At 54.4% G+C, this 27,684-nt stretch overlaps 1 protein-coding gene across 2 annotated transcripts; it reads left to right on the forward strand.

Moving 5' to 3' along the window:
- Positions 1 to 726: 726 nt before the first annotated feature.
- Positions 727 to 26,312, forward strand: MASP1 (MBL associated serine protease 1). 2 transcript variants are annotated; one of them, XM_054205172.1, is made up of 11 exons: positions 727 to 968; positions 3,161 to 3,386; positions 11,691 to 11,868; positions 12,116 to 12,247; positions 12,695 to 12,891; positions 13,227 to 13,374; positions 13,875 to 13,993; positions 14,856 to 14,934; positions 19,460 to 19,597; positions 20,140 to 20,214; positions 23,765 to 26,312. In XM_054205172.1, exons 1-11 carry the CDS (start codon positions 727 to 729, stop codon positions 24,658 to 24,660), a joined length of 2,430 nt encoding a protein of 809 aa, XP_054061147.1. In that variant the 3' UTR covers positions 24,661 to 26,312. The 2 variants fall into 2 exon arrangements, with proteins under 2 accessions (XP_054061147.1, XP_054061148.1); XM_054205173.1 differs by lacking the exons at positions 19,460 to 19,597; positions 20,140 to 20,214; positions 23,765 to 26,312 and adding an exon at positions 16,588 to 17,715 and having other exon boundaries at positions 836 to 968.
- Positions 26,313 to 27,684: the final 1,372 nt, after the last annotated feature.

Raw genomic sequence — 27,684 nt, forward strand, 5'->3', positions numbered from 1 at the left:
GCCTGGCACAAGGAGGGGAAATGAATCTCCCGTGGCTTAGTGGGGAGTGTTCATGGGTTTACCTGTTTCCTCAACAGGAGGAAGTCAGGATCAAAACGTGCAACTTTAGTGTTTAAAGTCCTCCATCCTGAGCAGAGTCCGCATCTAAAGCTGCTCTTTTGCCCTGGGACAAAATGCTGAACACAGCGTTTCCTCAGTTCTGCAGGAGGCTGCAGACTAGGTCTTGATTTTATTCGGCTTGTCACAACTCAAAAGTTTCTTGGAAACTAGATTCCCATCCCAAACGCTGCGCAGGACTGAGCAGAGAAGCCGAAAGGAAGTCCCAAGCACCGGTCCCAGCTGCAGCACCACCACTAAAGCTATTTATCCCCGCACAGGTTTTTAGGGTTGGTTTTGGTTTTTTTTCACGAGTTCTTGACGTCTGTTTCTGCTGGAGCCTCCGACCCTATTGAGAGGCAAATTTTAGCCATCTGGCAAAGCAGGCTGTAAGGGGGAAAAAAAAAGAAAAAAAAAAAAAAGAGAGAAAACACAATGTGCATGGGCGCACACACACACACACACACACAAAACTCTGGAGATTAGGGAAGACAAAAACTTCGCTGAATGCCGCGGCTTGTGCTGGAGCGCAGGGGCAGCTCGGCGCGGGAGAGGAGGGAGCGGCGGGCGGGCGGGCGGCGGGGGGGGGACGTTTCCAATGCAGGCAGGTCTCCCTGCCTGCCTGCGGGGATGTGGGGAACGGTTGCAGGCAGGGGAAGGCGTGACCTGCATGGAAAATGCCAGACAACTCCAGACGCGCGCACACACACAGACACACACACGCACATAGGCGCACACACGCTCACAAATCTCCGGACCAGAGATAAGGCGGACAGCGGAGCGTTTGGAAGGAGGCAGAGGCGTCCCTCGCAAACCAGCCGGCAATCCTCCACGCCAAACCCACCGGCAAACCCTCCCGGCAGCAAAATGAGGTGAGTACCTCCGCCACGGGCTGACCCCGCGGGTCCCGCACGCTGGGGTCTCGGGACACGGCGTGGCAGGGGGGCCATCCCGCTGGGGAAGGATTCCCTCTGGTGACCGTGGCTTCGGTTTCCCCATCCGCGAGCGAACGAGGCGTTGCTCATGCCTTGCCTTCGTGCTGCAGCCCGGCTTGCGTGCCGGCATCCCGGCGGAGCACGAAGGGAGCCTCGGGTGATGGGCACGCAGCCCGGGCGTACCGCTCCGCCGTGGTCCACGGGCGAAAGGTGCGAGCGAGGCTGGATGTGCTGCACGGGCTTCAGGTTTCTGTGCACACCACGGTCGTTTATCACTTTTACATGAGGTTAAGACTTTCCTGGCAGAGGGAAGAAGTTTGGTGTTGTTTTGCCTCCCCTGTTTAAAGGGAGAGCAGAGAGTTGCGCCAGCAAACGGCCCGTTCAAGTCGAGGAGGTGATGCCCGTTTACACCAGCTGAGCTTCTAGTCCCCGTGCATGTACTCTGACCAGAGGAGAAACAGATTTTCCCTTCACACATTTTTGTGGTTTCAGACAAGCTGTCAGAAAAAGGCATGTTCAACCTCACTCTGAAAGAAAAATAGATGCAAGTTTCTCAGTACCCATTAACTTTGCTTTGTAATGAAGAGCTGGGAGAAGTGATGGCACTACACAAATGAGCCCCAGAAATCTACTGCCCTGGTTTTGAAAGAACACAGACAGGTTAAAAAAAAGTCCACTTATATAGCTTCAATTTCCTCACCAGCATACCTAAATCAAGCCCTGATTTTGAAACCGGGTGTACGTGTGAGTAGTTCCAGCGCCTGTAATACACACCTACAAGCCTTTGCCAGGCCTTAGTACCTATTTTAGAAAGCGGAAATTTTCATCTCTAATGGCTCTAATTTCCTGCCTGTTTCTTTTCCTTTGTGCGTTTCACGGGGTGTGAAGAGCCTTTGGTCTGCTCCTCTTTCTGGGCACAAGCTTTTGTGTTTGCACCTCCAGCACAGGCGGTGTTCTCCCCTGGCACAGAGAAATACTCAGTGCATGCTCACTTTCATGCTCAAACGGAGCTCGAGGCTGGTGTGAGGTCAGGTGGGCTGACACTGATTTACCTCTCCTTTCTGCCCTCCTCTGGGGCAAACAAGTTGGTAACAAATTGGGACAAACTCTTCAGGCTGAGGTTTTTTAAAAGCTAAGTTTGATGACGAAAGATCTCTAAGGATCTCAGCCTCTGTGCGCTTCTCCAGCTGGGGTGAGTGGTACCCTAAGAATTGAAGAGAAAAAGAAGAAAGAAAAGAAAAGAAAAGAAAGGAAAGGAAAGGAAAGGAAAGGAAAGGAAAGGAAAGGAAAGGAAAGGAAAGGAAAGGAAAGGAAAGGAAAGGAAAGGAAAGGAAAGGAAAGGAAAGGAAAGGAAAGGAAAGGAAAGGAAAGGGAAAAGGAAAAAGGAAAAGAAAGGAAAAGAGAGAAGAGAAGAGAAGAGAAGAGAAGAGAAGAGAAGAGAAGAGAAGAGAAGAGAAGAGAAGAGAAGAGAAGAGAAGAGAAGAGAAGAGAAGAGAGACCAGAAAATAGAGGAGACTAACATGCTGGGTTACACTGCTGGGGCCCTGGACCATCCTTGCCCAGTTGCAAGGAGATGTGCTGTTTATTGAGAGTCAACGATCCCAGCTTGGCAGGATGAGGCTAAGCAATAATAATAATAATGATAATGATACTTAGCAGTTATTGCCGTGATGCTTTCATTAAACCGATTTAGAAAGCGTCATTATTTTATTAAGCCTCCTTATGTTTATTCTTCCATTAAAGGAAGATCTGCCCATCAGAGCCCCATTAGTTAAAGGACGCATTGCCAGCAGCTGCTGCTTAGAGAAGTGTGAGAAAGACCGAGCTCCTGATGCTGCCCGGAGCTGGCTGGGAGCTGTGGAGGTGCCTTTGTATCGTGCGTGGTGCCTGTGCCACCCACCTTTCAAAGGGGCTTTCTCCTCCTGAGAGCCACGTGCAGCTCCCACCCTCACCTCCACCTCCCTGTGGCTTGGCGGGGAGTTTGCTTATGGTGACATGGCTCTGCATCTCCTCTCCCAGCCGTTTCAAGTGTGTGACCTTACACGACCCACCAGGGGAAAGAGACTGAGCCCTCAACAGGTTTTGCCATTGCCAGAGTTTCATTTCATCTCCACACGTGTGTTTTCCAGGTACCCCCTGACCTGGTCCTTCTGTGCCTTGCTGCTCTGCACAGTGGATGCCATCGAGCTGACGGACATGTTTGGAGAGATTCAGTCTCCCAACTTCCCTGATTCCTATCCCAGTGACTCAGAAGTCACGTGGAACATCTCTGTGCCTGACGGATTTAAAATCAAGCTGTACTTCATGCATTTTGACTTGGAGTCATCCTACCTCTGTGAATACGACTATGTGAAGGTGAGCTGTCATATGATGGGGCAGATGGTGGGGTAGACAGCAGACCTGTCTGGCCAGCTGAGAGAGAGTAGTGCTGGAAAAGCTGGGAACAAGGTGGTTTTCCCCACTTATTCGGCACAGGAGTTGTCAGTCCAGCGGACAATGGGGAGAGCACAGGTGAACTGACAACATCCGTTGGACTAACGGTGAGTGGACACCAGATTCAGAGCTTACCCACGGAGGACCAGATTTCTGAAAGTATTTGGGCACCTTATTCTCATTGGACCCAATGGGATTTACACACCTACGGGCTGATGAAGCCCCGGTGGCTAAACCCCGAGCCTGTGCCACTCTGTTGTGCAAGGAGGACCCCTGAGCTGGGCAAGCTTTGCCAGGCCATGGCTGTGGGTGCACCTTGCAGCCAGCCTGGATGCCTGGCCGCAGCTTGCAGGCTCTTAGGACACCCTGTCCAGCCCCCAGGGAAGCAAAAGGGAAAGGTTCGACGTGAGCTTGAGGCTGCAAGTTGGGGTCTGTGAGCTTGGTGTCCCACAAGTTGGGGTCTGTGAGCTTGGGGTCCCACAAACCACAGGGCACAGACCCAAAGGCAAATAGCTGCAGCCCAACCAAGCTATGGAGGTTCTCAGGGAGATATCATGGCCAAACCCACACCAGATTTCAGTTTGCTTCATTGCTGGGCAGGAACCCATCAGAAACCATGGTGGGCCACACACTGCAGTGCCACAGAGCATCCTTGCCTCTTGCACCACAGGTGTCTCCAAGCAGAGCTCTCCTCCGCATCCAGGACAAGCTGCCTTCTCCACATCTTTGAACTTGGTCAGGTTTGGTGCTTTCTAGCAGACCAGCAGGTGCTTTCTAGGTTTGCCTGGCTGAACATGCCTTCCCCCATCGCCTGGCACAAGCCTCGCCTTGCCCCTTCGCACAGAGGCAGGTGGAAGTTGCACCCAGGTCTGGAATGGCAAAACTCAGCCCTGGTGCTAGTTGCCAGCTAGTTGAAATTATTATTTTATTCTTGCCCTAAGAAAACAAAGCAAACGTTTGTGTTTTTTTTTTTCCTCTAGGAACTGTTGTTCGCTGCTTTAATTTCCCCTTCGTGCTGGCACTCATTCTGCTACTAACAGCTCTCATTGAGGCTTGATTAGTTCTTTCTGCTTCTCCTGGATTTTCTCCAAGCACGAGGGCCAGGGACATATATAGAGATATATTGCTTTAAAAACCCAATAAGCTCAAGGAGCGGATTTCTTGGAAACTTTCCCCATTCCAAGCTTTACCCCTCCTCCCACCCTTCACCCCCTGCTCATTTTTCCTTTTTCATAAGGCTCCCTGTTACTTGGCCATGGTGCCAACTTGGCACCATAGCTCTCTCTGCCGCTGGATTTCCATAAGAAGGCGGCACTTTTCACAGGGATTTAAATCTCAGCTGTATAAATTTGCCTGGGGCTGTAACTCAGCTCGCGGAGCCTCCACGATGGAATTACATTTGAGAAGTGCCGAAAATGGATGGATTACGGGAGATCCGTAGGCTACTCTGCTAGGGTAGGGGTGCGATCTTCATGCTGCTAAACCACCAGCTTTAGAAAACATTAAGGAGAGCAGCAAATGACTCCGTGGCTATTTTTCTCCTTGGGTCTGTGAGTCCAGCCTCTGTCTGCATCAGTGCAAGATGTAAAAAAAGCATCATCCCATTCTTTGACAGTGGCCAACAGTGCATGGCTATAGAATATCATTATAGACCCAACGCATATAGGTGCTTCTCTGTCACACTCTGCCAGTCCCAGTGAAGAGGCTCAGAAGGCCACAGGTGGTATCTCTGTGTTTGATGGTGCTCAGTGGGTTCCCCCTCCATGAACTTTGTGTTCTGAACTCACGGGTGACTTTAATCTCTGCAGCGTCCTGTGGCAGAGAGTTGCACAGGTTAAATACATGATTATACGCCTGTGTGTGTGTGTGAAGAAACATGTTCTTGCTTGTTATGGAGTCTGACCAGACTCTCCATCAGGGTCTTCATCATCTTGACTGCCATAAGAAAGAGGTCAAAATGGGGGCTGAAGAACCCCGATGCAAGGTGGGGACCCAGCTCAGGAGAGGCAGAAAGCCACCATGCCCTGGCCATTGCTTTCCTCACCTCCTTGGCTGCCCACGCTCCCGAGACCTCGAGCAGTGTAGAAAGTCATCCTGAAGTGGCAAGTTCAGGGTGAGCTGAGCTGCAAAACCCACGCGGATCTCTGACTTTGGGGTGGTCTTCAGAAGGGAACAGTTTCCAGAGCTCTGAAACAATGGCTAATTAAAACAATAGCTGTTTATTTATATATATATATACACATATATATGCGCGCGTGTGTGTGTATATATATAAAAAGAACATGGCTCCCAAAGAAATGCTCACACGCCAGGAGGCTTCTTTGTGCAAACGGGGATGGCAGAGAGGGGGAGTGGTACTTCAGTAAGGAAGTGAGCCAGGAGGAACGGGAGGAACAGCCACCCCCAAAATACCCACGCAAAGAAGCTCTGTGCTGCCTCAGGAAGCCAAGCTCTGGGCCCCGGCACGTTGGAGACAGCGTCTCCCCAGGTTTTGGATGGCCGCCCTCAGCCACATCCAGGGGATGGGGAAGGAGCAGCCATCCATGCTGGGCTTTCAGCTCCCGCCCTCCACCATGCTCCTCGGCAGGCTCTGCCTGGCCCATCACTGGTCCCAGGGAGCTGATCTGGGGGTTCCTCATTGGTGTCGGAGGTCTCAGTGTGGTTTGCCCAGCTCCTTTCTGGGGTCACCCAGCACTGAGCACTTTTTCACACAAGTCTCTGGCACTGGCCTGGGGCACCCCAAAAGCCACCGCAATGACTGGGAAATCAGGTTAAGTGACTTGACCAGTGTCACTGAAGAGTGCTGTGGCAGAGACGGGGAGATGGGAGATGAAATCCCAGTGGAGGGCCGGAGATGGGAGATGAAATCCCAGTGGAGGGCCAGAGATGGGAGATGAAATCCTGACTTCTGAGGGGCCTTCAAGAGTAAATCCCCAAGCTTATTAGGGAAATCTGAGCCTGGGGTCCTGTCCATGAGGTTTTGCACGTCACTCAGTCAAGCCCTGGAATGAAATCGGTTCCTGAGGGCTTGGCAGCCAGCTTGGGACCAGCTTCTTGATTGAAGTGAAGACGGGGCCTGTGGTGAGAGGATTTCCCCCTGGCCAGCCCGTGGCAAGTCCTTGTGTGGAGCCTCGTTGGGTTACATCTGTTCACCCCAATCCCTACCACTGCGTCCCAACTGAGGGTGGCACACGCTTGAGACCTGGCAGGTTTCAGCACATGCCACATCTGCTGAAAGGGCTTTCCGTTCGCTCCTTCAAGCCCAGGGACTGTCTGTGATGGGTTCTTCCAATAGTGCATGGGGACAGGGAAGCAGAGGCGTCCATGAGACTTTGTGGGCCCAATGGGTGCCGTCTCCCCTGACACAACCCAAGTCTCCCTTGGATGCATCTCTTCATGTTGTATTCAGACTCCTGCCCATGTGTGGCACTTGGGACACTTTTCTGCAGCTGCTGTTCACACCCGTGTTCCCAGGGAGGATCCATGCCACCAGGTGCTCACCCAGGCAAGATTCCTACTAACCCCTTGCGTGGGTGCCCAGGAGCTGGGCAAGCATCCCAAGCAAAACCAGTGGCTCCAAATAAATCTGCTCGAGGGTGGCCAGGGGCCCAACTGAGCGCAGGAGACAGCTTTTGCTGGCCCCGGTGAGGAACTGGTGAAGGGAAAACAGGGGTATGGGCCAAGCTATGGAGGCAGGGCTGTAGGCAGAGCATCAGCCCTGGGAAGCAGCCCTTGGGGAGGGGGATTATGAAAAATCTGTGATTCGATGGAGCCGCATTCTCCTGAGGTTTGGTGTGGCATTTAGGGCTTGTAGCAAATTGGCTTTGCAGGCGAAGTCCGGGCTCGCAGTGTGCCATGCCCTGCCGCGGGCAGTTCGCATGGGCCAGGGCTGTGTGCTGCGCCGGGCAGAGCGCTCGGTGGCACCGTGCCCAGGGACACCCTCAGTGCTTGGCACCGCGCTGGCAGGGGCCATGCAGGGCCAGGGAGAGAGCTCGATGCTGCGTTCAGGACAGTGCCTGCCCAGCCTGGGGTTGTGAGAAGGGTGCGCAGGACCCATTTGCACCTCCCTCTGCTAAAAGAAGGGGGGAAAAGCACAAATTGGGGCTTGGCGTGAACGGAGGGGTCAGGAGAAGAGCATCCTCTTTCAGTGCTGTTGACCGGCCTCAGCCAGGTGGTAATCCATGCCCAGGGGGTGTGGGCTCCCAAGAGGAGCACTTCAAATCCCAGGATGCAGCTGGGAGGAGGGGAGGGCCCAGGGCTTTGCTGCACCCCTTTCCCATGCCGCTGGCTCTGCGCAGAGGAGGCTGGTGGCACCAGCCACCCCCTGCACCACTGGGGACCAAGTCACCCCCCAGGCAGGGGAAGGAGGAGGATCAGGCATGAGAGCGAGCCAGCAGCTCCATCAGCACCCCTGCATCCCATCTGGGCTCTCCTTGCACCCCCACCCCCCCCCAGGAAATAGACCTGGCCCAGAAACAGGACATGAGGGCACAGCAACCTGCAGGGGAGGGACAGCCTGCAGATGCCAAGCCAAGTCCACAGCCGGGGAAACCAGCCACTCTCCCCTTTCCCCCACTGCTGTGGATGTTCCCGTGAAAATTCAAGTGCACTTTTGCCCAGGAAAAGTCCCTTCACATATATCGGGGAGCGGACGCATGCATGTTGGGGAGAGGATCTCCAGGAGACCTAGATGGAGGCTCCTGCTGGGGCTGTCCCATCCCTGCCTTATTTCCAACAGTCAGCAGCAGCAGCGGCAGCAGTCGTTTTGAAAAAAAACAAACCTTTATCTGGGTGTTGCCTTCTTGCGTGCACTCTAACTGCAAGGCAGCTCGGCAGGGGCTGTTCCGTGCCCTTCGCTGCCTCTGAGTGTCTCCTCCCCATGTCATGTTCCCAGTGTCTTCAGCCCAGCACTGCGATTCCTCTGCCTAATGAGCCATTTATATATATTACAAGCGGTATGTTTGGCCTTCATCAGTCCAATTAGTGCATTCCTGGAGGGCTGGAAGGGAGGGGGGGGATGGCGGCTGCGTTTCCGTATTGCCGGCTGCCTGCTCCTCTCCAGCGGCAGACACTGAACCGCCGGGCCAAATTCCCCTTGGTCTTTGTGGTGTTTCGTTAACCCACCCGCTGCAGGAGGCATCTCCGGAGCATAGCTACTCCAGCATCCCCAGCATTCCGTGCCCTGTGGCAGCATTTGCTGCCCAGACAGGGCACCCCAGCTCCTACCTCTTGCTCCGAAGGGGGAAATTAGTTTGGGACAGAGGAGGGCCACACAGCTTGGGTCACAACTTTTCTTAGGCACAGCCCAAGCCGAAAATGCAACAGCCAGGGAGGGACCCCCATCTGCTTCCACCCAGAGGGGCAGAAATCTTAACGAGGGAATGAGGAGGCAAAGCAGAAACAGGGAAGACAGCAGGAGGCAGCGGCAAGGGTAAATTTAAGGCACGAGAGTGTCGCTATATTTTATTTTTCAAAGGAGGATTCTTTCAGCGTATTTTTATAGGGAATTTCTCTGCGGCAATTGATATTTCCCTCAGGGACACATCTTCTCTAGTGAAAACGTCGACATCGTGACCCGAGAGGGAGAAACTCCAAACAAACAACCAGGATTTAATTACCAGCCTGCTCGCTGGATGTAAATGATCTATGAAAAAGTATACAGTCCTCAGCAGAAGCAGCAAATATTAACCAGGGATGATGACCTCTCTGTTTAGTTTACTGCTGGAGGGCTGTCTCTGCTCCCTGTGTCTTGGGGCATGGGACCCGTCACAGATAAGGGGCCGTGGATACCTTTGGTGAGGAGAGCGAGGGTCTCTCAGGCCTCATCCTGCCACTCCAGGGCTGTATCCAGGGATGCTGGGGGTGGCGTTGGGGCTGGCCCCATACTGGGAGCATCCTCGGGACAAGACACAGGGCACCAGGGAGGTTTTCTCACGCATCGGTGATGCTGTGCTGCAGGTCCCACACCGGCTGGGGCTGGAAGAGAGGGATGGGAGCTCGCACGGTGGCTTGTGTATCCCTGCAGAGGCGACAGCCACCAGCCCCACACAAAGGAGCTGGCTGGAAATTGCTCCTTACCACAGCTTTCCTTAAGAAAAAGCAGTTTTTGCAGAAAAGGCTGTGTGCCGCGTGCTCACGCAGCCAAGACTGCATGTCAGGGCTGAAATGCCATTTTCCTTCAATTTTGGTGATGATGCTCCCATTTTTCAGTCTGAAACACTATTTCATTTCAAAACAATCTTTCTTTCAGATTTAAAAGGGATTCTAAAGTACCACAGTATATTTCAAAGGGATTGAAACCAGATGGATCCCAAATTACTTGTTTTCCTTTTTTTTTTTTTTTTAGAACACTGTTTCACGAAAAGAAAAAAAATTCAATTGGGTTTCTGTCCCAATGTGGGGTGCGTGTTTTTTCTCCAAATTCTCAAAATTTATCATCGGAAAGTCTCTCTCTTTTCTGGCCAGCTCCAGCTCGTATGAGAGGATGGAAAATATCTGGAGGCAATGTCAAGGCATGCTGAGTTGCCATTTCCACGTTGGCTTTCCCTGGTGTGAGCGAGTTTCCGCCTGCTTGTTCAGCCCTGGGAAATTTCCCTTCCAGCCCCAGACTCTCCCCAGTCGGCGCATACCGAGGGTCTCCAGGAGACGGGCATGCAGCCGGAGGAGGGTCTCGCCTCGCAAGCCGGAGGTGGCATTGTGACACCTCTGGGACCCCGTAGGTCCCCGAGCAGGCGGCTGCTTTCCCCTGGGATGGGCTGGGGAGCTGCACGCTTCATCACAGCCTCAATAGCGTTGGCTTGGCATGAGCAGGAGCGGCGGGAGCTGGCTTGGTGATGTTCATGCATTCCTCAAGCCGAGGGGTTATTCATATTTAAATCTCCTGGGGGAAAGCAAGGCAGGGTGCTGGGAACGAGCTGGGAGAGGTTGGGGTCCAGGCAGGGGCTGGGGGTGGGATTTGCAGGAAAAGGAGATGGGGTCGATGCTGAAATAGTCCTGGGGAAAATGTGGAGGGAAAAGGAAGGGAGGGGGTTTCTAGGGAAAAGCAGCGGGTTTTTCATAGGCATTACAGTGCTTGAAGGCACAGGCATGGCTGTGCTTTAAAGGGATGCACACAGAGGCTAGTGAGCATGCTGACATGGCAACAGGGCACATTGGCCCCTTGGTCCCCTCCTGTAGCTCTGGAGCCCAAACAGTGCCTGGTGGTGCAGGTTTGGAACCAGACAGGGACCCTGGGTGGCAGGGACAGGACTGAGATTGTCCAAGACAGCCCAGGGGACAGAAATGCCATCCAAATTACAGCTGCTGCTTTGAGCTGATGGAAAACCGATGGGCAAGGGCTCCTCTGGGGTCACAGCGCCCTCCCAGCAGCACGGCCCTCACACAGATGCTGCTGCCCGGATCAGCATTTGGGCTGAGGGAGGAGGTGAGGGGAAGCATCTCAGGTACCAACAGCTCAGAGTAGGTGCAACATGGCCTGGGGCTGATTTTCACACCCTCTCATCTGCCTGTCACCTGCCCACGTCCTCACCCTGCCTCCCAAACAGGCTCCCTCCCTGCATCCTCCCGTCACACCCCCCAGCTCCTCCCTACATCCAGGATGCTGCCTACTCTCAGCATCTCCTTCAGAGGGTGACCACAGGCAGGGGCAGGCAGACCTGAGTCCCTGTGTTCATTCTGTAGAAAACATTTAGTTGCTTTACTGCATTAATGGCATCTCAGAGAGCCGGAGCAGTGGGAGTCAGACCTGACATGCTCTGAGCATCCCCGGCATCACACTTTGGCTTCAGAAGGTGAGGTGAATGCAGCAGGAATGGCTGGAAATTGATCTTTAGGGCCAAGGCAGCACAGGGCTGAGCAGGACGGGGTACCCAGGGGTGCAGAGCTGCATCCTTGGGCTGTCGCCATCAAAGGCTGCCAGACAGGCAGCCTGCCCCATGGAGACACTGCTGAGCTCTGGCAGGGGACAGGCTGGGCTGGGCAGAGACCTGAGTTGTCAGAACGTGCAGAACATGACTCCAAGCCCAGCCTGACCTCCCCCAGAAAAGCACCGTGGGCTCCCCAAGCTTGCAGACACTCACAGCCCCATACAGAGAAAATTCAGAGGTGACCAGCACTGGGGAGCACCCCAGGGATGTGTTAAACTCCTGCGCTATCCTAGTGCTCAGCAGAGCCCAGGGGGCAAGTCCCGAGCCCTGCTGAGTGCTCACCCATTCTTTCTGCTCACAGATTGAAGCTGAGGACCAGGAGCTGGCAACCTTCTGCGGCAGAGAGACGACGGACACAGAGCAGGCCCCCGGCCAGCAAGTGATCCTGTCCCCGGGGCCCTACATGGGGCTCACGTTCAGGTCCGACTTCTCCAACGAGGAACGCTTCACCGGCTTCGACGCCCATTACACGGCTGTGGGTAAGCAGTGGTTAAACTTGCAGGACTGGCTTGCTAGGGCAGTAGAAGAAATTGGCTAGGATCACATCCCAGGCCAGCCTTGGGGACCCTAGCAAGAGATGTCCTTATGTGACATATGGCCCATATGGTACTTGATGGGTGCTTGTGTGACCTACCATATGAGACAACTAATTTCTTGGTGCTGTAGTAAGTGTCACCATGAGGAGTGACGCAGGGTGACCTCCCTTCCTTGCTATCTCCATCCTAGATGTGGACGAGTGCCTGGAGAAAAGTGACGAGGAGCTGGCGTGTGACCACTACTGCCACAACTACATCGGCGGGTACTACTGCTCCTGCAGGTTCGGCTACATCCTCCACTCCGACAACAGGACCTGCAAAGGTACTGCCCAGGCACAGCTCGGACATGGGAACAGTCACACAGAGGAGTCCCTGGGCAGGCAACCAGACACAGGCAAAACTGCCCTCTCTTGCTGCCAGGAGAGACGAGATGCCTCTTCTCCTACAAACCAATAGCTTGGGTCTGGAGGGTGCCCAAGGCCCACAGTTGTCTTTTGTGGGAAGGAGATGTCGTTTCTCCCATGGGTTATGCTCCTCAGATAAGCCCCATAGACCTCCTCAAGTGAGAGAAATTAAAAGGTTTAGTCTCTGCTCTGAGTCTGCATCATGTAGATTACCTGGGATTAGCTCTCAGCCCAGGACCCTCTATGCCACAGGCGCATTTGTAGCTTGGCTGTGTGAGGTTCTCCTTGCATGGACCCATATTCAGGGGTGGCCGGGGCTGGGATGTGGCTGGCAAGCCCCTGAGAGAGCCATGGCTGTGTTTCAGTGGAGTGCAGCGACAACCTCTACACCCAGAGGAGCGGGGTGATCACCAGCGCTGACTTCCCCAGCCCCTACCCCAAGAGCTCGGATTGCCTGTACCGCATCGAGCTGGAGGAGGGTTTCTTCATCACCCTAAGTTTTGAGGACAGCTTTGACGTGGAAGACCACCCTGAAGTGACCTGTCCTTATGACTACATCAAGGTGAGCGGAGATCTGCCCAATCCTCCTGTCCCACTCTCCTGTTGTTTCCCCGGTGCCCTGGAGATTGTCCCATTCTAAATGGGGGTGATGAAGCCAGCAGGAGCCCTGTGCTCAGTTGAACCCATGTCTCTTACTATGTCTGATTTTGACCTTCTCAGCCAATGGTGACCCTCTTTCAGTTCACATCCCCCTAAACACATGATGCTTAAGCCCCACTGACCCCAATTCATGAGCCTCAGGGTGAAGTGATCCTCAGGGATCAAAGTTCCCACTCAAGCCACCCACTCTTCTTCCCCTTGATAGATCAAGCTACCCACTTTTCTTTCCCTTGGCAGATCAAAGCTGGCCAAAGAGAGTTTGGCCCTTTCTGTGGAGAAAAGTCCCCAGGACGCATTGAAACCCAAACCAACAGCGTGCAGATCCTCTTCCACAGTGACAACTCAGGAGAGAACAGGGGCTGGAAGCTGTCGTACACAGCAATTGGTAACTCCTGCTGCTTTCCTTTGTTTGCTGGGCTTGGGCAATGGGAGGGGCTTTATAAACCCTGCAGGTGGAGACCATGAGTTTGGTGGTCCATGATTCTGTCTCCAGAAAGTGTCTGTCCCAGAAATCACAAGAGAGGAATAAAATAAGATGGAGCCCTTCCATCAAAGGGTGTTTTTTTTCCCTCTGCCAGATGGGCCCTGAAACAAGACCACACTGCAAAGCAGTGCAGTTTTGGGCAGGATAATTGCAAAAGCTAATGTTATTAACTCCCGGCCTTGTAATGCCCAAAGCCAGGAGCAGCCCAGGACTGGGGGAAAGACCCGGATCTTCCACTCCTTCTAGGAGAAGAGCCTGGCTGAGCCATGTTAGTGTAGGTTAATAGCAAGAGCAGGGCAGGGATCCCTGCTACAGGGACTGGGTGTCAGAGCTGGGATTCTTCATTTCCTCCCATTTATTCAGCTGAGTTTTGGTTTTCTTCATTTGCTCTTTATTCAAAGGGAACCCATGCCCACTGGTGCAACCACCACTCAATGGGAAAATTGAGCCTTCTCAAGCCAAGTACACCTTCAAAGACCAGGTTGTCATCAGCTGCAACACCGGATACAAAGTACTAAAGGTACAGGGTGACGGTATGGAGCTGGGCACCTGGGTAGGAAAGGGAGGATCCTTCCTCCCAAAGCCATTGCCTCTGTTTGAGAGAGTGAACTCATCCCACGCACCATCCTTACCCCCTTCCTAGGGGCAAGGACAAAGTCTCCTCTGAGAGCCACCAACTTTCCTTCCCAAAGTCGCAGAGGAATAGAGGAGATGGCAGCTTCCCGAGCCACCCTCTCATCATCCCTCCAGAGCCGGCCAGCTCGCAGGATGCCAGACTTGGCACCTCTGCGCAGGAAAAAGTCAGCAAAAGCCCTGGGGATCTGCCAGGACTCTGCCTGCTCCCTACCTCGGTGGGCACTTGCTCAGCCTCCCGGGCAGCCCTGCAGAGGCCAGCCTCTACAGACCTGGAGGTCCTCCGGGACTTTGGGACAGCTTCGGCAAATCAAGAGGGCTGAGATGTTGGCAGGCCCTCTTCGGGAAACAGCTGAGAACCACGGGGAGTGTGGGTGACTCATGGGGTGGCTGTCTTCACTCCAAACCAGTAGCCCGGTCTGACTTCCGACATGGAGCTGGGTATTTCTCTGATCTCCTCCCAGACTCATCCTTCATGCAGAGCTGCCTCCTTGACCAACCCAGCACCTAGAACAGGAATAGATGTCTCCAGTTCTTTTACATTCAGCATACCACTGAGTTGCTGGCAACAAGAAAACTCTTCAAGTTTTTCATTATGATTTTATTGCATTTTTTAGCTAGAAAAGTCCTCTTCCGGGGGGATCTGGTTATATCTTCACTAAATCACTGAGAAATTGAGTTTTTATGGGGAGACGAATTTCCTTGCTTTGTACATTGATGGTGCTTTTTTGCTGGCATCTTCTGCACAGGATAACCTGGAAAGCGACTCCTTCCAGATCGAGTGTCTAAAGGACGGGACCTGGAGTAACAAGATCCCCATCTGCAAAAGTAAGGACACCCTTCCCCACCCTGCCAACGTCCTTTTCCTGCTGAAATCATTTCATGCTAAAGGGAGCTGCTCCTGCCAGAGCGGAGTTCCTTACTCAGAGACACAAACCCAGCCAGAGAGGCTACGTAACTCTGCAAAGCTCTTTTGGCTCGTTCTTGGATAACATAATGGGGCTCGCTCCAAATGCCACAAGCAGGAGGTTGGTGCTTTTATTTAGATTACTCATATAACTTGATTTGTGAGCCGCTTTGCTGTCTCCCTGTCAAAGAAAGAGCAACCCTGACTCTTGAGCGCTGGCTGCGTTGGATAAATCTGGGACAGTTTGGGATAATCTGGTTCCTGGTCCAAATCTCCTTGCCGATGGGAAGACTACTAAGGCCCAGGGCATTACAGAGGTCCCAGGTACTAGCCTAAACTGGGTACTGCTCATTTAAGTGAAAGGGGAGACAAAAGTTGCCCAAATACTTACAAACTTCAAAACTGGAGAAAAAGGAAGAAGGAAGGAGATGCCATTTGAAAGGACAGGTGACAATTTGCATCATCTCTTCTTTCATCTAACCCAGCTCCTCTCTCAGCTCAGGCTTGGAAGATGTACCTGACAACATCTTTTCCCTTTCCCCCAAACACCCTCAGCCTCAGGGAGTCTCTCGCTGCTGCTCAGTCTGCTGTAAGGCTGTCCCAGAGAGGAGAAAAGCAGCAAACGTGCTCAGAGAAGGTCCCAAGACCTTCCAGGAGAGGCAGGATGAGATGCTCTCAAGGGATGTTGGGATGCAGGCTCTCCCCCTCTGGGCAGATCCTTTTTCTTTTAATGAAACAACTGTGGATCTTACCTTAGGGGAGTATTTCTGGAGTTTTAATTCATGTTTTCTCACTCAAATTGGAAAACAGGAGGCTCTCAGAGCTGCTAAATAGATTCATATCTGAAAGGGCTCCTCAGACAGTGTGGGGTTAGTGGTGTCTCTGCCTTAACAAGGATCTCCCCTCCACTCCTACCATTCTCCCACAGTCTCCCACAGATTTTATCCAGCTTGAGCAGAGATCAGATAAAAATTGTCCTTGCCTAATAAAAAAAGAACAAAAATATAGGTAAATATTTTTAACCTCCAAAAGTATTATTTTTTGGAGGAAATTGAAATTATTACCTGCATTGTTCCAGCCAGGCTGGAACTGGTCCCTTCTTGTGTGATATGACTCACCACACTAAATTTCTAAGACTTTTTTTTGGAAAGCCAAGAAGCCCCTAAATGGGCAATTCAGGCCTCCGAACTGCAAATGCCTCCCACCTCCCCGGGATGTCTGGGAGAGGCAGGGCATAAGCAAAAATGGTTTTAGAAAGCAGAGCAGAAAATAGAAAACTTCTCAGCCAAGGTGGATAAAATCCAGCTCCGTGGCCTGGCGAGGCTAAACACAACCCCGTGACGGCTTCTCCCAGCCACTGTCCCCAGGTCGCCCCAGCCGAGCAGAGCGAGATGGGTCCCTGGCATGACCGTGGCTCCGCCAGCATCCGTAGCACCCTGGCACGGCCGGCTGGGCGCTCATTAACGATTTCTGGTGTTTTGGGGGCTGGGTTTCCTGCATGCCTCTCTCTGCTCATCTACTAATTGGGCTTTCTCTCTCTCTGCTCTCCTCCTTCCCCTCTGCTTTCGGTGCAGCTGCAGATAGAGCCGACAACCAGACAGAGGGAAGAGCCGGCTCGGAGCAAGTGGCCGCCTGAGGCTGGCGCCGGCCACGCCGCCCCGATGGGCAGCCTGTCTTGATGCCCCTCTCTGATCTGTCCGGTACCCAGGGCAGGTCCCCTTCACCCCTGGCCAAATCCATCTCCGTGGCTTGTCTAACTGGCATGGCACTCTTAACCTCCCGCGCCTGGTGCTTTCTTAACTCCGTCTCGAGAAGGGGGAAGCAAATTTGGAGTCAAGCCCCCCTTTCCGGCTGCCATGCTGCCCCATGGGAAGAGTGCCTGCCTGGCCCCGGCACCGCTGCCCAGGGACCACGTGCTGCCGCCAGCTCCCGGCGCATCCTCCACATCCCTCCCTCTTCACTCAGATGCCTCGGCCCAGCTTGGCTCCCCCTCCAAGGCGGCGGTTGCGCAAGGAGCACGGCATGGCCGCCCGGTTGTCTGTTTGTTTGTTTGGATTCAGCCTCCAACTGCCCTTCCTCCCTGGCCCAGCGTCGCAAATAAGAAACACTCCTTCCTCTCCTCTCTCCAAGAGTCCTGGTGCCTTTCAGACCCTCCGGGCAAGGTGGCCTGGAGGATGGGTTGGCATCATCAGCCCTTTCCTGCAGGCACCGAGCCCTGGCACCAGCACAGGGGGATGGATGCTCCTCCTCCTCCCCTTTGCTACCCACTGCTGTCCCAGCAGAGGTGAGAACGGGCTGAAGCCAGCTGGAGGAGGTCAGAGCCCGGTGTCTGTCCCCATTCATGTCCCCAGGAGCCCAAAGCATGCATCCTGGACTCCCCGAGGCATTGGAGGCTTCACTGGGAGGATGCTGGGGTGTGGATCAGAGGCTGGGAGAGGAGGAGGTGCGTGTTGGGGAGCTAAGTGCACCTCTGGTCCTACAAAGATGGAGATGCTAAATGGCCCCTTTCTCAAGACAAAAGTCTGGAAAGGCCCATGGCACAAACTCCCTCCCCTTGCCCTTTCAGCAGGACCCAGGACACTGATGGGGCAACACCTCTGTGCAAGAGCCCATTCTCCAGGCATCAGGCCTGCCCCTGGCTGTGGGGACACAAAGGGAAGGGACAGGCTGTGCACACCGGTGGATTCTGCCTTGCACCCATAAACAACCCCAGAGCAGATGTTCAAGCCAGGCTGTTCCCCCAACATCCATTCCCTCATTCCTGCAAGCCCCAGCATCCCCCAGGGTCTTTTAAAGGTCCCATGATTGCTGGCACCATGGCACAGGAGCACTGTGTGCCTGTGGAAAGAGAGCAGGAAAGCTCAGGCCAGCCGGGGACCCCCAGGGCGGGTGAGAGGGGTCTGTGTCCCCTCCTCTGCCCCTCTGTAAGGCACATGTACCCAGAGCCTCCACCCAAGCTGACTGCACCCACACACCCATCCCATCACCTGCTGTCCCTACAGGGGGGTGGAGGGGACCTTGGTGAATAGTGAGCTGCAGCATTTTGCCATAAACCAGGCTTTTTTCACCCAAACAGGTAGTTAACCCTCAGTACACATCCCTGGTGCCAGCTACTGCTTCTAGTGAATTGTCTCTTTGTTAGCATGGATCACTGCGTGAGGAGTTAGGGCTCCTGTCCTCATCCCCTTCACATCTTGGAGCACATGGAGACCCACAGAGCTCATGTCATCCCTGAGCCACAGGACCTGCTTTCTGCAAGGTCGCCCATCCCCTACTCAACGCCACATCTTAAATGTGGCAGAAACCAGCTCTGCAGCCGTCGGGATCAGACCATTGTTCCTGCCCTCCCCTAGGGCAGATCCCCCAGGCAGGTGCAGGGGGAGCTGCACAGCATCACCCAAGTGTGCTGTGAACTGCCTGCGTGGTGGGGAGCCCTAGCTCCCGTGGAGTGGCTCCTAGCTTTGGTGAATGAGCCACCTTGCAGCCTGGGGTCCTTCCTAGGGTGGGTGGCACAAGCCCAATCCAGGGGACAAACTGGTGAGGAAAGGCTGAGCAGGGCACTGTGAGGGATGTGGGGGAGAAAAGGGACCATGGACAGGCCATGGGAAAGGGCAATGGCATCCTGGAATACCTTCTCTTTCCACCAGACCCTGAGCCCACACCAGGGATGGGTGAAGCAGAGCCAAACCTGCCCTTGTCCTGGGGGATGGAGCAGGTGGGATCTCACCCACATCTGCTGGCCTTTCCCCTGCCTGCAGACCAGCCAAGCTACGCTCTCAATGTCCCTCATCTCCTGCCATCGCAGGAACAGCCAGGACCTAGGGTTGCTCAGCCTGAGCTGTAAGTGCTTATCAGCGCTGTTTGGTGAGCAAGACCCAGAAAAGGAGATACGAGGCCATGCCCCCAGCAAAGCCTTGTGCACAGAGGAGCTCCCCTGATGCATGGTGTAGGTTAGTGAATCACTGCCTGCTTTTTCCTGCCCATTGGTAAGGGATGCCAAACCATACTTCGGGAACATCTCACAATGGCTCTCACCTGCCAGTGCAGGTTTCTTTCCTTCTTAAAGGTATAGCAGAGAGATCTCGCACTAATGAAGTGCTCAGAAAGGGCTCCCAGCATGGGGATCTCCACTAGTGTGAGTGGTGTTGGCCATACAACCTGCGGGCGAGCCATGCCAGCGGTGCTCAGCAGTGCCAGACACATGCCCTGTCTTTGCAAGGTGGCCATGGTGGAGTTTCATGGGGACAGCCTCCTGCTGCCACCTGAGGCCACGTCAGGCTGTGCCCCCTGTAGTGCCCTAGAGAAAGGGGATGCAGGACTACACAGGCCCTTGCTGTGCCCCATAGGACCATCATCACATGCCAAAGCCCAGCATTGCCTGCCTGCTGGCTGGCTGGGCACCCCAAGAAGCAAGAGCTGAACCCTCACTTCTGTGTTGGCTTTCAGTTGCTGACTGCAAAGCGCCGCCGGAGCTGGAGCATGGCTTTGTCACCTTCTCCTCCAGGAACAACCTCACCACCTACCGAGCAGCCATCCAGTACCACTGCCAGCACCCCTACTACCACATGGCCCCCAACAGCACCGGTGAGCGGTGGGGCCGGGCCGCATCCCCACGGCACGGTGCGGGTGGGTGTGTGGCCGTGCGTGCATGCGTGCGTTCAGAAGCAGGGGGAGCTTGGGATGCTCTGCAAGCAGCAGGCGGTGGATGTAGCCTACACACGTGGTACCCTGCACCTGCACTCAGCAAGCAATGCCAAAGGATTTCCTCACATTCCTGCCTCCCTGCTCATATTCCCACACACACGCGCTGGCCCCGTGCATCTGGTCCCAGCAGCCGGCATGCATTAGCAGACCGGGCACTGGCAGCATTTGTGGGGCGGCAGCTCCCAGCCAAGGCTGAGGTCACAACACAGCCCTCCAGAAGGCAATGGAACTGAGGACGGTGGCATGTCCCCCGCTGGGGATAGGGCCCCCCAGGGAATGGAGCACAGAGAGCGAAAAAAGGGAGATCACCTCCTGCTCTGGAAAAGGGTTCAAAAGGTCATGACAGCTGGGCAACATCACGCTGCAAGAGACACCCCCTCATGCCATGGCTGCAGCCCAGCTAATGCTCTGCTCTCTTCCAGCTACCTACACGTGCGACGCATCGGGGGTATGGAGGAGCGAGGAGCTGGGTACCAAGCTGCCGTCCTGCCGACCAGGTACTAGTGCTGGGGTGGCCGGTCCTGCAGTGAGGGGTGCAGAGCAGGGATGTGCGGGATGGGGCATCCCTCCATGCCAGACCTGACCTGCTGCTTCCCTGGGCAGGGACCCTGCTCCCTGGTGGCAATGCCATACGTCTTGGCTATACGTATCCAGCTGCTGCAATGTGTGGCCAAGAGGGTGATGGGGACAGAGGCCTCCTGCTATCCCAGCTGGCCCAGATGATTAGGGTGCAGTGGTGGCACTGGGCATGTACCCCTAGCAGCACAGGGCAGCTGTGGAGTCACAGCCATCAGGGCTCCCCGAGCTCCCAGCTCCAGCTGACAAGGAAACCAGCAGCACCAGCAACCCAGGGCAGAGCCCACCAGCCACATTCAGCCCCCAGCATCACCGGACATGGCTCTAGCCAAGGACAGAGCATTACCTGCTCAGCGCCGCTGGCTGTCAGATCCCGTTAGCAGTCTGTCCACGTGCAGGAGCAATTAGCACCTCTCTGAGCCTTGCAGAAAAATCCAGCCACTTCTCAGGGAAGGAGAAGTCCCAAGACTTTTAGCAGTGGCAGAAATGTTTGCAGCCAGCAAGTTTTCAGGCCAGGCGCCCACTCAGGATTAAACAAAAGTCCCTGAGATGTTGGCTGGCCATAGCCGAGCATGGAGCCAGATCTGGCTGCCAGGCAGGGGGGGCTGGACACAGCCCCGGGTGCAGGTTGTGGTCAGATGTGCAGGGACGGCTCTCGGAGCGGTGCAGCGATCCAGCCACCAGGCAGCAGCCGCAGCTCCAGCCACCCCAGGGTCCAGGAGCTGGCTCAGCCCCACGGCAGGTCTTACAGGGCGTCTGTTCTCTGGCCACGCTGAGCGACTGCAGAACCAGAGGAGGGACCCCCTGAGATTCCCTGCAGCCCACAGAGCTCCGAGGCCAGGGCTGTGGCTGTCGTTGTTGCGGTGGCTGCTCCCTGCATCTCTCCTTGATGTTTCAGCCTGAACTAATTTGAGCTGGGAGCATATGGGGACATCTTTTGGGGCCATAGCTTGCTTCATGGGCCATTTCCAGACCTCTTGATTAGTGACAGAAGTCAGAGAGACTTCAGGAAGATGGAAAATCCCAGAGAGAGGGTGACACTCTCCTGAGATCGGGATCTGCAGGCAGCAGCTGGCCAGCTGCTCTTCAGATCTTCCCCCGTGTCTCACGCCACCTCCCCATCAATAGAAACTCCTCTTCCAGGCCGCTCCGTGCCTTCCTCTGCCATTAGTGGGAGCATTTGCAGCCTGGTCAGCGTTTTTGATATGTAATTTAATAGAATAAATATTTGGCTGCATGCGCTTCCTCCAAAACCATCTCCCTGGGACGGCCGTCAGCTTCGGTGCAGCAGACCAGCTGGGCTGGGCTGGGCTGGGACGCAGGAATTATTTGCCTGAGCACGGTTTCTGTTCCTTTCAGCGCTGGGAAAGGCAGGGGAGCGAAGCAGGCGCAGAGACGCTCACCATGCTCCCTCTCTGCCAGAGTCGCAGATTTCTTAGTGGCAAATCCACGTCAGCAGCTCCTGGTGCTCCTGCCCTGGTTGCGAGGCTGACTCTCAGCCCTGATCCTATCACCCTGGGGGTCAGATCCTCTTTCTGTGAGACTCTGAATCTTCCCCTCCCAGCACAGGGAGCACTGGGGCAGAGTCCTGGCGTTTTCCGTGGAGGATGTGTGCTCCCCTTGCAGACTCAGAGGGATGAGACTGCCACCTGCACTGATGTGATTTGGGACTCTTCCAGCTGCGGAAGGGAAAGCGCAAATCGACTCCCACAACCTCCTAGTGACATTGGCACCCTCGAGCATTGACCACCCTGGGAGTCTCCCTCCACAGCTCTGCCACAGGCATGAACCAGCCCCAACACCACCACCCTTGTCCCAAGGCTCAAGTTCCCCAGTGTCCCTCTCCACCCCGTCCAACCCTCTCAGAGCCACTTTCAGCATGCTGAGTGCCTCCTCTTCCTCATGCCATGTCACAGCACCTGGATAAATCTCCTGGAGGTAAATCAGGCGCACATCGGGGCTTTCAGACATTAATTCTGGGTCTGTTGAGGAGCTGAGCAGAGGGATGCTGGTTTGGCTGACAGAATTGTGGTGAGGACTTGAGATGCGGGATTAAAGCCCACGGTGCTAGGCAACATCCCACAGCCGAGCCTTCTCCAGTCACAGCTCTGCCGGGAGGGCGAATGCCATGGCCATGAGACCACAGACCTCGTGACGGGTCTCAGAGCAAGGGGTGAGGCTGGGCTGATGTCAGGGTCCAGTCCTCCCACTAGCGTTCCCCTGGGTTTCTCGGCACATTGAGCAGGAGCCGGGCAAGTGGATGGATGATCTGGGAAGAGCTGAGCAAGCTCACGGGGAACGGTGAGGCAGAAGGATTACTCATTTGGCCTTTCTGCTTCTGAAGTATTGTGGATCCAGCCAAGTCACTCCAGAAACTGAGCTGAAAAGTGAGGAATTGCAAAGTGCAGGCTGTCCCTCAAGCCATCTCCTTGTCCCACCTACCATCCTTTAAGTCACAGCCCTGTTTTACTGCGATCCAGAGTTGGCAGAAATCATAGCATCTGCCAGGTCTTCGACACAGCAGAAGGATCCCTCCACTTCCCCTTCCCCAAGGAATCTGGTAGTGCCATGGTTCTCATCTGGAATATAAATCACACGGGTGTAAACCGAGACAAAGATCTAATCCTACTTAGAGTGGTTGAAGTCCCACCTTGGCTCACATGTTTTGCTGGATCCATGCCTGACTTCAGTGTCAGGAGATCTGGTGCAGCTTTAGGGTAGCCCAGATGAAAGCCTCCACAGCCCCACAGTGGGCTATACACAATTCTGACTGTCCATATACATGCCCAGTGGGCAAGAGCCACTTGTTACACCAGATGAGCCTGCTACTTGCAGAGTAAATCCTGCGGCCCTTCTGGAGTGGAGGTCCAGCACATACCACCCCGTGGCACAGCCCACCATTTTCATCAAGGGCTCTCCAGCTCCCTTCATGACAGGGACACATGTGCTGCAGCCCTACCTTGACACGTACCAAGACCTTGACCCTTCCCAAGTTCAGTGGAGACTCTTTGGGCCTGAGACACATCTGGGCTGGTAAACAAAAGTGTGCCTTGAAAATTCATGGTCTCATGGCCAAGAGCATTCACATAATCTTTTCACAGCCTACAGCAAAGGTGGAGAAGAAGAGGGCAGCTGGGAGGCTACTTTTTTTGAGCAAACTCATGGGACTGACTGGGCCCTGACTGCTCACAGCCAAAACCAGGATGGACTCCCACAGAGCCAGGACAGCAGGAGCAGGGAGCTCCCAGCTCTGAAGCACGCCCTGCCAGGAGAAGGTGAAAATGTCAGGGAGGACAAGCTTTATCTGCAGAGAAAATGAGAAGAGTTGCTCTCTATTGAAAAAAAAAAAGACTCAAGTGAGCTTTTGGTTTGAAGATAACCAGCCATGCGGCATAATCTACATGGTTGTCCCTTTTCATTTGTTCCCTAGGTAAGTGCTGGGAGTAACTGTCCTGTCCTTTTTGTCCCCAGTGTGCGGCCGGCCGGCTCGTCCTCTGCCTGGGATCATCAAGCGCATCATTGGCGGACGAAATGCAGAGCCTGGCTTCTTCCCCTGGCAGGCCCTGATTGTGGTGGAGGACATGTCCCGGGTGCCCAACGACAAATGGTTTGGCAGCGGGGCTCTGCTCTCAGACTCCTGGGTGCTGACGGCCGCCCACGTGCTCCGCTCCCAACGGCGAGACAAGACTGTCATCCCTGTTTCCAAGGAGCACGTCACCGTCTACCTGGCCCTTCATGACGTGAGGAACAAGATGGAGGCCGTCAACCGGACGGTGGAGAGGATCATCCTCCATGAGGAGTTTGACATCCAGAACTACAACCATGACATCGCTCTGGTGAAGCTGAAGGAGAAGGTGACCATGGGGAACTACGTCATGCCTGTCTGCCTGCCCCAGTTTGAGCACGAGCTGGAGGGGCCTCACCCTAACACGCTGGGACTGGTTGCTGGCTGGGGTATCTCTAACCCCAACATCACAGTGGATGAGATCATCAGCTCAGGCATGAGGACACTGTCCGACATCCTGCAGTATGTCAAACTGCCGGTGGTGCTGCACGCGGAGTGCAAGACCAGCTACGAGTCACGGTCAGGGAACTACAGCGTGACTGAGAACATGTTCTGTGCTGGCTACTACGAAGGTGGGAAGGACACGTGCTTGGGAGACAGCGGAGGAGCCTTTGTCATCCAGGACCCAGGAACCCGGAGATGGGTGGCCCAAGGGCTGGTCTCATGGGGTGGCCCAGAGGAGTGCGGCAGCAAGCAGGTGTATGGTGTGTACACCAAAGTCTCCAACTATGTGGACTGGGTGGAGAAGAAAACAGGCTCCTCAGAGAGATGGACATTTCTGGACCCGGAGCTGGAGAGATGAGTGACTAAGCAGCCTGCTGCTGCAGCTCCCTTTCTTGTTGTTGTTTTTTAATATGCTCCAGACTCTGGTCTTTCGCAAGCAGTAGCCACAATGCTCAGCGCACGCCAGGCCTTTGCCAGCCCTCCACGTCATTTGTTTCGCTTGGTCCCATGTCCCTTTGCTTGCGCTCTTAGGAAATGCTTGCTAGGGAGCTGGGGGAAGGGACCGAAGGGTGAGATCTCAGCCAGCGTCCTCAGCTTGTGCTGCCCATCTCCGAACCTCACCCATGCTCCTGGGGAGCCCTGTTCCAAGCCAGGACAAAGGCACGGCGACAGAGGCAGCATTTCCCTGCCACCAAAGCTTTGGGCCATGCACAGAGAATTGCACCCATCCCTGTGGCTCTCCAGCCAGATCTTCCCTTCAGATCACACAACTGCAGGAGCTACAGAGGCTACGGACAGCACGGGAAACCCAGCTGGGCCGGCCTGGACCTCACAGGTCCCCCATCGTTTCTGTTCAAGGAGCAGTGAGAAAGGCCTGGGGGTTTGCTACAATTTCTATTTGTAAAAAAATGTCCCTGTCTGATGGCATCTCAGGTGATGTTCACCTGTCCCCGGGAATGTGAGGGTACATCCACATTAGCCCTGAACTTCAGTGATGGCTGACAAGCTAATGGCTGACAAGACAACACCAACCTAAATGGGCTACCTTTACCCCACCATGTGGGATGGGTGCCCCACAGAGGACACAAGGACAGGGAGCAGGGTTTGAACTCAGTGTCACTCTCACTTCCAGCCACCAAAACTTCTCCATCCCTCCTTGACCTCAAGCCCTCTCCAGTCCTCTCCCCAGGCTAGCTCTCGGAATGGTGTCCAGCCACAGCAGACCTCCCAAGGAAAGTTTTCCAACACAGGAGATAGCATCACATCTGCTGTACCTAAGCAACACTTATTTTCAGCAGAATCATTTAAGATAAAATGCCTTTCTTTGGGGTTTCACCTCTTCTTTAGGGGCCTCAGTAGTCCTGCATGGCAGTGCATTCATTCTTGCAGGAACCTAGTCCCTTTTAACTGCTTTAGGGCCACTGATTTGGCTGACTCACAGGTTATTGATGGTGTCCAGTGTTTGCTCATGACTCTTCTGGCCTATTGCAGGTGTCCAAGTCATTCTAGACTGACCCCAACTCACCCAGCACACCAGAAGGATTCATATCTCCCCAGCCTTCCTCCCCATGAGACAAATAAGCCCCAGCAAGGAACAAGGTCAGGTGAGCTTACCTTCCTTCAGTGGGGACATCATCTCCTTCCTGCCAGTAAAGCCCTCCTATAGATCTAAGCAACATGCAAAAACTGCCTGCTGTCCTCTCTGCGTGCCTGTGGCCTCCTTCGGGCCTCTCCTCCTCCTCCTCCTTTGGCTTGCCATGCAAGATAGGACTCAACAGTGAACGCGTCACTCTGCCATTTTGCTATCATCCAAAAAGCCATTTGTAGGGCACGTAGAGGAACAGAAGGCCTAAGGAAGGTCAAACCTGCAGACATGCTAAGAACTGTACTCTTGGCTATATCATGTAACTGCAAGGTATTTTTTTTATATATATATATATATTTCTTTTTTGATACTACATTCTGTAAAATATCCAATGTCATGTAAGGATGGTTCAGTGGAATCTTCCTCCTGAGAACAAAATAAAACTTTATACATACTGGGTTTGTGCCCTGAGGCTTTTATTCCGAGCGAGACGTGGTCAAGGCTGGTTGCAAGTCTCTGCCACGGACGCCTGCGCTCCCAGGGGGATTCTCCCTCTGTCCCTCGCCCTGACGGCTGCTCAGCCGTGGCCCGCCCAGCTCCATGGGCTGAGACAGACCCTGACCATCCGTGAATACAAATTGCAAAAATCGGCAAAAACCCGAGATCCTGCCCTTCAATTATTTATAGCCTTAGCACATTGCTGAAGATGGGGACGGTGGCAGGAGGAGAGTGCAGCAACCTGTATGCTGAGAATAGCAATTAAATCTGGGCTCAATTGACATGCGGAAAAAATAACAAGTATGTGACTTTTGCTTTAAAAGGGGTGAAAAATCAGCCCGTCCCCGCTAGCTGTTGGACTGAGAGAGTGCATCTTCACAACAGAGGCTCTGCAGCACGCAGGGATGGGAGCCGAGGCAGGGACACAGCTCTGGCAGGCATCTCCTCTCCACATCACAGGCTGTGGAAATCCAGCCTTTGGAGAGAGCTTAAAATCACAGGCACTGTTTCCTATCATGTGCCTGGATCCAGGGCTGAGAGCTGGGTTATTGATCCCTATTTCGCTACGGCACAGAACTGAAATAACAGCAATGGGCTCCTCAGGGTTGGCAACAGGGAGGAGAGCGGCGGGTCTGGCTCCCTCGCTCACGGGCCTGCTAACATGTCCAGAGGCATCAGACGGATGAAGGGGAGGAGAGAGAAAAAGCAAAATCAAGTCATGGCCCCCTGAGCATTAAACAATCAGCTGTAGGACCTGAGCCCAGACAGCTCCGGGGCAAGTTAAAAAATATTGCTGCCCTATAATAGATCAGTCATAAATACAGACTTTCCTCTGCCTCCCGTCGATAGCTCTGCCGGGAAATCCCCGATGCAACCCAGCCCTCGTCCCCTGCTTACCAAGCCGCCGTGCAGCCGAGTGCCAGCCCTTCATGCCCTGTGGCCACTGTGGCTGGGAGAGGGCAGCAGAGGAGAAAAGCAAGAGCAACAACAACAGGCTCTGCATTTGCTGGCACCTTGCGACCTGCCGGAGTGGTGAGAGCTTCTCTCCAGGGAGACGGGCGTGGAGACAGCGATTTATCAGTCTGGCTGTGGTGAAAGGCCAGAAAAAGGTCCCTGGGTGAGGTTTGCCCGTCCCTGGCTGTCGGTAAGTGCCAGGCATGAGCTGAGAACTGGCTGCAGCAGAGCCCAACCTCAGATGGACCAGGGGGGACAGCTGGGGCCTAGCGGGGACCCACAGGGAGAGAGAGCATCCTTCATCCCTCAGTATTCCCTGGGATGGGCTCGCTGTCACTATGCCAG

The sequence above is a fragment of the Rissa tridactyla genome, chromosome 6 (genome assembly GCF_028500815.1).
Source record: "Rissa tridactyla isolate bRisTri1 chromosome 6, bRisTri1.patW.cur.20221130, whole genome shotgun sequence".
NCBI lineage: Eukaryota > Metazoa > Chordata > Aves > Charadriiformes > Laridae > Rissa > Rissa tridactyla.

Bases quoted from the DNA above. Each gene is read 5' to 3' on its own strand.
- MASP1 (XM_054205172.1), top strand. From the start codon at position 727: ATGTGGGGAACGGTTGCAGGCAGGGGAAGGCGTGACCTGCATGGAAAA. The intron at 12,248-12,694 runs GTACTGCCCAGG...GCTGTGTTTCAG, and splicing joins CGACAACAGGACCTGCAAAG to TGGAGTGCAGCGACAACCTC. The intron at 13,994-14,855 runs GTACAGGGTGAC...TCTTCTGCACAG, and splicing joins CCGGATACAAAGTACTAAAG to GATAACCTGGAAAGCGACTC.